We start from the raw sequence: 9923 nt of genomic DNA, 5'->3' as shown, positions 1-9923 counted from the left end.
GGATCAGCAGTCCTGGCTGAATCCCCTCCCAGCTCCTTGTGCATCCCCAGCTTCCTCACTGTTGTAGTGGGCTGAGAAGCAGAAAAGGCCTTGGATCTGTGCAAGCACTGCTCTGCAGAAACTAAAACATCCCAGCGTTATCAACACTGTTTACAGCACAAATCCAAAACACAGCTCGATACTAGCTATTGTGACAACAAGTAATACTACCCCAGCCAAAACCAGTAGAGCGACAAATAGTTGCTACCTTTGAACCAGGACCAGTTACCAGCCTATTACAACAGTTTATTAAGTCTAATAAAAATATATATATTTTCAAATCATACAAGCCCTTCTTGCTTATGTCACATCTGCAACAACTTTTATGACATGTATTTTTTCTTTCAGATCCCAAATTGGATGTAGAATTCACGGTTTAGAGCACCTGTTCTCTATAAATACTAGACATAGAGTCAAATTCATGGCTTATGTCCACAAGGTAAAAACATATGAAGGACAATTGCAGAAAGAGTAGCTTCCTTCATAGATTTCAAGGACTTTATGAAATGCTCAGCACATGTGGGAATACATATTCCTTATTATTGCTTTGTATAGTTGTAGAGATCTTAGAAAGACTTGCATTGCAATCAAGAAAATCTTTAGTGCATATTTATATCATATGAATATTTTTTTTGTCAGCAGCTGCACAATGCTATTGGGAAATAGTTTAAAATTACTCTAATGTGACCACAAGATAACCACATCCTTTCAGCATTTCATGCAAAATCTGTAGAAGGCAACAGAAACCAGCAAACTGTTTTGTTCAGCTATCGTGAATCAAGGCCTTAGTTAATTTCAAATTGGTATTGAAATATCATAGTTTGTCCTCTCTCTGAAACTCCAGAATGACCTCTCCCTAATTTCTCCAAGTACTTGAAACTTGACACAGACATCTCTTGCATGTGGGTGGCTGTTCTTTTCTACATCTGGAGGTACTTGGAAATACACATCTCTCCCTTGGGGCTGGTGAGAACTTCTGTGGATATAGAACAAGAAGGCTTCCAGGTTGATTTTCCACAGGACTGAGAAATAATTTCTGTTTTGCAAGGAAAATGAGATGATTCTATCCTATGACATTTATTTATTACACATGCCCGTGTTTTGTATTTCTAGAGACAGATGTGAGATAAAAGTAAGTTTTTGCAAGGATTGTTTGGAACTGAAATTCACAACTTATTGTTCAGAGTTTAGCAGTGTCATGGACCTCTCTTGGGAGTCTGCAATACCTGATACTTTCATCTGCTTATGTGGCTGCCTCACCACACTGTGCCACGTCTAAACTGCTCATTACTCAGGAACTGAGTCTCCAGTTTACAATATGGCACTTAAACTATCCCTGTAGTCTGACATTTTGAAAAATATGGTTGTGGTTGCCAGGGTGAATGCAAGGGGAAGATAAATGTTACCAGAGCAAGAGACAAGGAGAGATAATGGGGAAAAGGAGCAGGAAGAGGATGGCTGAGACAAGAGTGAACCATTATAGTCTCACTGCAGTACTGCTCTTCTGAAAAAGTCCCCAAGTTCAGTTCCCATTTTGATCAGAGTGGAAAAAGAAAGGAAGGCTGCCAGCCTGGAAAGGGAGACAGTCAGGGAGAGTCAAGGAACTGAATGGCAAGCACAAAGGGTAGTGGCTATAACCAAAGGGTTTTTAAATATATGCAGCAAGATGGTGAGTCCAAATGGATCACTCAGAACAGCAGGCTGGAGAGAATCAAAATTCTTGAATGCCTTGTGACAGCAGCTCATCTTCCTCTCCCCAAATCCAAGTTTATAGGTAGCATGTTATGCTGTTTGTAATATAACCAGATTTTGAGAGGACCGAGTTCCTCTGCTGGGGCTGGCTGCTCAGTGAAGCTGCAGGTCAGCATCTGCACTGACACCACCTCAGCCCTTTAGAACCCTGCATCCGGCAGCTCCTCATTTTCTAGCACTCGCTTTACACCACTCACCCAGCCTCAAGTGCACTGGAAGTACTTTTAGCACAGGACTGCAATCCTTGGCTTAAACATGTCATTCCCCATGGCTGTGTGCCAGCATTTGAACTGCAGGGTGCTCAATGAACATAACTCCAAGGGAAAATGCAGAGCTTAAGAAACTAGCTACTGCTTCCAGGAATGTGGACAGAAAGGTGGTGCAGGTGGAGTAGTACCAACAACCTGCAGAACACCCATATGAATGCTGAGCTCACACTGTGCAATGAAGAGACCTTCCAACAGGATCACATGCTTTATTAGTTATTAAACAAAAATAACAGACTCCTACTAGGCTATACCAACATTTCCACACAGAGTTCAGTGCCAATGAAAACCTCCTCTCTACAAATACATAACTTTTATCTCAGCACAGTTTTCTTGAAACTGTGGAAACTAGGAAAACTGCTTTTTAGTGGTGGCAGCTAGACTATTAGACTATACTTTGACTGTTATCGTTTTTGCTGTAATACAAAGCTTTCAGATGTGCATACTTCCATCTCCTGGGCTGAACGTATATAGCACTTCCTGGAGATACTGATGTGTTGTAGGCTGCATACAGACTTCTTATCCTTTGAAGACCTTTAGGGGAGGTAATGGTATATTGTTCCACTCAGTACAAAAACTACTCTGTAGATTAGGTGCCTCTGATGCTTTTCAAGGGCACAAGAAGATTAAGTGATGGATGGATATAGGGAAAAACATTCTCCCCTGAAGAGATGGGAAAAAAGTGGGCAGTATTATTTGTGTGTGCTTGCATGCTTTCTGAGCAGTGCAAGGAAATTACATGTTCCTACTTCTTGTGGAGGAAGGAGGGAAGAAGTCAGGACCACATGTCTCACAGGAGATGCTAAATTAGAATATCTATGTTGGGACTGCAGTGGTTGCAACAAATGGGGGTATTGCAACAAGAGTTGCAGTTCAGAATTTCAAGCAATATATGGCAGCATTGAAGGTGCTAAATGCATCTCAGAGGCTGCTGTGTTAGCAGTGGGCAGGGTCGTTCCTACCCACTTTGTCCTTGGTAGCTCAGCTTGCAGGGAGAGGACAGGCCCCATATTGTGCTTCTCTCTCCATGACTTGCTCAGAGGCTGGTTCTGCCCTTTCTACATCTCTGTAGTGTAAATGTAGGTGACTGCCTGAGAGTTGACATGGGCTGTGTCTCACAGCTGGAACCTGGAAGTGCTGCAGGCCCCAGCCAGGCCTTTCCCCCAGGCAGGCTCTGAAAAGCTGTGCAGGCTAAGCTGGGCAGCTCCAAGACAGCTGAGCAGATTCCACTTTTCCTCTCTGTCCTCCTCTGCCCTGACCAGCTCCAGTGAGTCGTTTTCTGCACAGTGTCTCTTCCCTAGCTGTATTTAGCCTACATCCTGCTGCTTGGCAACACCAGGAAGACCAAGGAAGAACATATTGTGGAAAAGGTGGCTGAAAACGCCGGTGACAAATGTGTTTGATTGCACTAGCCACAAACCATGGATATCAATATTTGTTACCTATTTCTCTTATATTTTATCACATGTAGAGTACCCAACAGTCAAGTCATCCATCTGAAGCGGAACACATTGCAATGTGGTGGCCGTGCTGCACTCGCCATCAGCTGAACCACCTGTGCACGTGTGACAGGAACAGGGGTGAGCAGTCGCACTTATGAGGCTTCCAATCTACAGCTCAGTGTTGTGACCTGCTGGCAGAAAGGGGAATTAGGGTGTTTTCCCCATGTTCCCCATTTCTTGGCTGCCAGCGACAGGGGGATTGTGCCAGTGATGCCAGACCGCTTTGGCTGCACCGGGTGCACGTCCTGCCCGAGTGAAGCAGCCCAGGTGACCCTTGGCTGGTGATCCACCCCGAGGTGACTCCTGCCCACTGGCACAGCTGGTGTTCCCCCCAGAGGCTGCTCCTCCAAATCAAAGGGATACTTTAAGCACTTAAAAGTTGTTTTTCCATTGAAAGAGCAATGCTCCTTTTTATGGAACCTCTTGGGTGATAGTTTTCCTTCGTAGACTTAATTTGCACAATTCTTTCCCAGGAAAACAGCAAACCGAGTTTCTTGTGAGGCTTTATTTGATCCTCACTGAGGAAGGGCATCTGCTGTGACTGCTGGGTTCAGCCATTGGTAACAGCAGAGGAATCTCCCATACAGTATTTGTTTGACAAAGCCAATTTGCAGTTATTGCTTACAGCTACTCAGTTTCGCACTTTAATTTCTGTTTAAAACCACTTCCCAGCTCTTGGTTTCAAAGCTGCACAAATCTCCCTCTGCCGCGGACAGCAGACAGGCAAGCCAAATACCAGGCACCGCGACGGGCAGCCCCGGCTCGCGCGCGCGCGTACACAGGCCGGGGTCCTGTGGCGCTATAAGAGCGCGCGGCGGTGGCTACGCCTCCTCTCTGTGCAGCGGCGCGCGGCGGTGCCGGGTGAGTGTCCGCAATGGCGCCGGGGCCCGGCCGGGCGGGATCCCCCAGGCCCTCGGGGCATCGCGGCGGGAGCGGGCCGGGCGGGGGCCCCGGGGCGGCCGGCGCCGCTCACCGGGGCGGCCTGTGTCTGTATTTGCAGTAGGAACCCAGGCGGGGACCGCACCCACCGAGAGCGCCATGGCCGAGGAAGGGTGAGCAGGGCCGGGGCCGTCGAGGGCGGCGGGCGGAGGGGCCGGGTCGCTCCGTTGCGCGTCAGGCTCGGGAGCTCTGGCTGTGCCGTGTGTGCAGGCCTGGGCGCGGTGCTGCTGCGTGCTTCCTGCAGGCCGGGAGATGGGCGCGGGGTCCGTCTGGCAGGGCCGCTGTGCGCATGGCGTCCTCTCCTCCCCAAAGGAGCGTGGAGGCAGCATGGCCCGGCGGCTCACCAGGAGGATTTAATGCCTTAGCTTCTTTCAAGTTCATCCTTCTTCTGTTTTTCCTTTGACATAGTGCTTTAACTTGCTTTTTTTTCTGTACTTTTTTAATGGCCGGATGCTTGCAGGTGGACGGGAAGCTTTTGCTTTTAGTTGAAAGTTGTTGGCACGATCAGAACATTGTGTGTCTTCTCTTTAGCATTACTGCTGGAGGTGTAATGGACGTTAACACCGCTCTGCAAGAAGTGCTGAAGACCGCACTTATCCACGATGGCCTTGCTCGCGGTATCCGTGAAGCAGCCAAAGCCTTGGACAAGTAAGTGTGGTATGACCAGTTTCTCTGCTGTGAATAGTAAAACTGGGTGAGACCTTGTGATGAGGTGTGTTGAACATTTGCAGTCGCCATTTTATTCAGGTGTTCAGTTTAAAACTTATGCAATATTATAGCTTTCTGCCAGTAATTTTTGTCTTATGTAACTCCTGGTTTGGGGACTTAAAGTGGAATCTTAAAATATAGAAGCTAAACTCAATTATTGAAGAAAAGCAGAATCTGGTGTTTTAGTTTCTGTCATTTTGTGGCCCCAGTGCCCACTGAGTGTTCATGTGGGAATATGGGTTTTGTGAAGAAAATTTAATGGTGCTTGCTGTATATGGCTATGAAACCTAAGGTTTCAAGAACCTTATATTTTAAGAAGTAATAAAGTATTCTCAAAACTTTAAATGATTTTAATGGGGTAATATGTATTTCAGACTTTTCCTACAAGTGTTCATTTCGTTTTTATGAAAAATCCTTAAATTCATCAATTTCTTAGGCTTTTTTTGCTGTCTTTTTTTTTTTGTGTATTGCAACAATGAGTACATTGTCAAGGTGCAATATCAAAACAATATTGAACTGCTAGTCATTGGGTAATCAGTTGTGGTCTTTCCTAGGGCTAAGTATATACAGATGTATATACACGCATACATACATACCTGTGTGTGTGTTCATACGCTTATCCATACTTTCCTTGCAAGAAAAATCTGCTTAAATGTAAAGCTACAGTGTTTGGGTGATGACTTCTCAGTTAGTCGGATACCCCTTCACTCGTCCTGTGAGTGACAACTGCTGTCTGACAAACCTGTATGCAGAAACCTCTGGGACAAGGCAGTAAGCAGGGGCAAAGAACTACAGCTTAGGTGACTGACAGCTGCTTTATGTGAGTTCTGAGTTCAGCTCCTGCTTTAAAAGCTGTGTGCTCAGATGATGTGTGTGCAGTTTTTACACATTTGTGTGTGATGGTTCTTGCTTAGAAATGTTTCTGGCGTTCTGGTGACACTCCTGATAAAGAAGGTCTTTTTAGGGAAAACTGACTTTGTTTGCAGAGGTCACATTTCATTAGGTAAAGCATAGAAGACCTACTCAGCTCTCTCTGTTGTCAGGTATCCCTTTGGTATCTTAACATTGTACCACAGTATACAAAGATCCTAATTAGAGTTGAGGCCCTGTCATTACAGCTTCTCTGAACGTAAGTAGAAAAGATTGTTCTGAAGAACTTACAACACCTTGACATGAAAAATTCAAGCTTTTAGTAACTAAAATTCTAATGTTAAATTACTGTAATATGTGGTAAATAAGAAGTGACTTGTAACTTGGTTGCTTTGTAACTGTGGCAGTTCTGTAGGGAGCATGGTATTTATCCAGTCATCAGACCTTTTTCCAATGGCTGAAAATTTATTTAGTGGTATTTTTAGAAGCTTTCAAAACAGGAATAGAATCTGAGGATAAGGCTAAAAATGTATGAATAGCCTGTAATGTATATATAAATAACATTAAAAGTGACAAATCACATCAAAAGTATATTTAGTATTTCAAAAGCTTATGGTGTCTCATAACCAAAAGTTAAAACTTAAGAAGTGGTTCTCTAGAAATGCATGTGCATTTATTTTTGGTTTTGATTATCAAGAAATTTTAATTAGTGCCTGAAGTAACATCTGTCAGTTCTTTTTTTCTTTTTCAGACGCCAAGCCCATCTCTGTGTTCTGGCTTCAAATTGTGATGAACCCACATATGTAAAATTAGTTGAAGCACTCTGTGCAGAACATCAGATCAACTTAATAAAGGTGAGTGAACTTTAAACAAAAGTTTGGAACAGTTGTGCTGCTTGTTTTAGCATGTAGAGAGCTGAACTTTTAGAACACTACTGTAATTCTGTGTATGACTTACCTAAGCAGAACTTACCTTAGCAGCAGATTGTTCTGGTTCTGTGTGATTGCCATTTTTCCACAGTACAAAACCTATGGGTGTAAATGGCAAGGGATGTGGATTGGTTCTTTTGCACAGTTGAAGTGAATTTGGGTGTCCTGGATAATATATAAGATTATTGCTGGGAGTGGAGGGCAGGAGGAACATTGCTGTGACTCCAGGAAGGCTCCAGCTGTACGATGATGATACTTTGGCTCCCTCTGCTGATGCATGTGAGGAAAGCAGCCATCCGTTACCCAATGCTTCTGACAGTACAGCAGCTTCTGGGCTGAGCCAGCTCTACTAGAAATGGCAAGTTCTAATGTGATGTGGTGCTCTGCACAGGTTGATGACAACAAGAAGCTGGGCGAATGGGTGGGTCTCTGCAAGATCGACAGAGAAGGAAAACCTCGCAAAGTGGTGGGCTGCAGTTGTGTGGTTGTCAAAGTAAGATTGCTAAATATGTTTTATTTTTTGACTTCTGAAAATAAGTAGTAAACCAAAGGTTGCTTTAGATAAGGAACTGTTGAATACAGCTCCTAAATTTTTTTGTTGATAGTGAATAGAAGCTGCTTTCCTGTATCATAGTCCCTGTCATGTTCATTTACTCACATACATTTTGTGAGTTAATAGTTGTGTCCTCAAAGTATCTATGCCTATCTGCCAGTAATCATTAAAAGGAAGGGCCTACCTAGAAGATAGGAATCTTTGCTTTACATAGAAAAGCCAGTTCAGTGTGTCCGCTCAACTTGAAAATGTTTTGCGGAGCTTACTTCACAATAACACTGGCAAAGTAAAGCCACAGTACGAGCCTTGAAGACTTTGTGGTCTCTGAGGTCCCAAGAGATGGCTACATCTTCTCAATGAAGACTGGTACCTTCTGCATGCATTTTCATAGTCATGCTACTTTTTCACATGCTTTTCTTGAGTTTCTTTAAACAAAAAAGATTTTGTTTGCATTCCTGTCAATGGGTGTTACATTTGAATGAAATAGAACTGTACTTTATTAGAATAGTTTTATTAAAGAATAGGGGAAAAACTGGCAAATTGCTTGAGCTTACTTGTGTGAAATTTTTAAAATTTTTGTGACAAAGTGTCAGAATCTCATTTGTCCTTATGAAATACAGTTTGTGCAATTTAGGATGGGTCTGTGTTTATGTTAATAATGGGTTATTTTGTGTTACAGGACTATGGCAAGGAATCTCAGGCCAAAGATGTCATCGAAGAGTACTTCAAGTGCAAGAAATGATTGACAAATAAATTTTGAACCAGTCTAGTGTATGTGTGTTTAATGATTTTGTGTCTGTGGAACAGTTCTTTCGAGTTGCAAAGGATAGCATCAGAAGATGCAAAAAACTTTGCAAATGTTGGTGTAGTTTATTAGTATTTTAACTGTGCCAGTTTACTAAAGAGATCTTGGGGATCCCTGCCACTATTCCTGGTTTAGGGTAATTCTGTTTTCTGTTCCTACCCCAGAAGTTACCAGCTAGGACATGGCACAGATTCAAGTTGCAATAATGCAGACAGTTAAAAACTATCCTTGCTTGGTAGTCTTTTGCATTTTTAGGATTCTGATCTAAAGTATTGCTGCCTCTGTGATACAAATTTGGATCTTTCTGCCAAGACAAATGAGAAGAACAGCCTTAACTGTTTCACAGTTCTTCTGAGATGTAGGATTTCTATAAATGCTTTCTTAATTCATCCAGGGAAGTTAATGGACATAATATGTGTTTTACTTGTTCCTATGCCTCAAATTGTGGGTGATAGCATTTTCTAACTAGTGTTGTCATGCCACTTGTAGATTTGATTCTGTAGTTCTTAGTAGGATAGCCAAGTAGTTGAATTCTCACTTGCTCAGATGAGGCAGTGTTAAACTCCTAACTGGCCCAGTGTTTTGGTTTCTGTAGTTGCTCAGAATTGATGTTCAGAACTTGTGTTTTTGTCTGTTTTTTGTATGCAAGAGATTCAGACTGGTGGGATCTGTTACCCTCCTGCAAGTTGTTTCATGTGTCTTAAATTTTCTGCAGAGTAGCTCCTAAATGGAGTGAGTCATAAGGAATTGCTGATCATGCTAATGTGTAAGATATGAATGTGAATATTTGGGACTGAGCACCTGTGGCTGAGGAGATGGGAATGTTTCTCCGTTTGCAGGCTCTTCAGCTTCAATTTTTACTATAGTTTGTAACCCCTCTTGATACCCCTGATCATAAGTGTGAGAGTGAAGGCAGGTATCTTCTCCAGCTGGGCTCAGATGCACTTACAGCTCTTTAGGCTCTTAAAGGGTCTCTTTAGTTCTGGCCCTGTCTACTACTTTGTAGCAGGTAGATCTGGGTGGCTTGGGTTGTTAAAAAGGTTTCTATAGTAACATTTTCAGGTGTACTCAATATTGAGTCACCTGCTCAAATATGTGAGGTCTGTATCCTTTTGCTAAACTAATGCATGTTCTCAGAAAACAGACCTTAAGGTACTTTAGTTTGTTCAAAGGAGGATGGCAAGTTTTGTGAAGGATCTGAAACCAGTTAGGAAGCGGGTTATTTAGCCTGGAGGAGGCGAGGTTTAGTGGTGGGCTTGGCAGTGTTTGGTTTGCAGTTAAGACTCCATGATTATTTCCAACATAATTTATTCCATTATTCAATATGTGTTAAATCTGCCACCAAGTTGAGAGGAGTCCAGCTCACGCAAACTATCTGGGTTTACAAAATACTCATTTAATGTTTTAACTTTGTGTGAGAAAAATAACATCAAAATGGGGTTTTTTGTGCTTGATTTATACCAGTGTAATTGCAACATTAGCAGTAGCTGGATTATTGCATTTCCTCTTAATTGCTGTGAAGAGATGCAAGTAAGGGGAGCTGTAGTTTACAAGCAAGTT

The 9923-nt window shown here is 43.0% G+C and overlaps 1 protein-coding gene and 3 non-coding genes across 4 annotated transcripts; all 4 read left to right on the top strand.

Moving 5' to 3' along the window:
• Window positions 1-4304: 4304 nt before the first annotated feature.
• On the top strand, window positions 4305-8327 carry RPS12 (ribosomal protein S12). The gene is made up of 6 exons (XM_059842069.1): window positions 4305-4420; window positions 4560-4611; window positions 5030-5146; window positions 6828-6930; window positions 7397-7498; window positions 8238-8327. Exons 2-6 carry the CDS (start codon window positions 4598-4600, stop codon window positions 8298-8300), a joined length of 399 nt encoding a protein of 132 aa, XP_059698052.1. The 5' UTR covers window positions 4305-4420; window positions 4560-4597; the 3' UTR covers window positions 8301-8327.
• Window positions 5874-5948, top strand: LOC132325905 (small nucleolar RNA SNORD101). The gene has a single exon (XR_009486061.1). It is a non-coding gene; the product is annotated as a small nucleolar RNA SNORD101 (small nucleolar RNA).
• LOC132325915 (small nucleolar RNA SNORD100) lies at window positions 7244-7330 on the top strand. Its single transcript, XR_009486070.1, has one exon. It is a non-coding gene; the product is annotated as a small nucleolar RNA SNORD100 (small nucleolar RNA).
• On the top strand, window positions 7775-7909 carry LOC132325914 (small nucleolar RNA SNORA33). Its single transcript, XR_009486069.1, has one exon. It is a non-coding gene; the product is annotated as a small nucleolar RNA SNORA33 (small nucleolar RNA).
• Window positions 8328-9923: the final 1596 nt, after the last annotated feature.

The sequence above is a fragment of the Haemorhous mexicanus genome, chromosome 3 (genome assembly GCF_027477595.1).
Source record: "Haemorhous mexicanus isolate bHaeMex1 chromosome 3, bHaeMex1.pri, whole genome shotgun sequence".
In the NCBI taxonomy this organism is placed as follows: Eukaryota; Metazoa; Chordata; class Aves; order Passeriformes; family Fringillidae; genus Haemorhous; species Haemorhous mexicanus.
The sequence above is the reverse complement of the archived record's forward strand: the minus strand, read 5'-3'. Positions and strand labels throughout refer to the sequence as shown.

Excerpts from the sequence above, each read along its gene's own strand:
- RPS12 (XM_059842069.1), top strand. Across the intron at positions 6,931-7,396 it reads ATCAGATCAACTTAATAAAG|GTTGATGACAACAAGAAGCT; the intron begins GTGAGTGAACTT and ends TGCTCTGCACAG. Across the intron at positions 7,499-8,237 it reads GCAGTTGTGTGGTTGTCAAA|GACTATGGCAAGGAATCTCA; the intron begins GTAAGATTGCTA and ends TTTGTGTTACAG.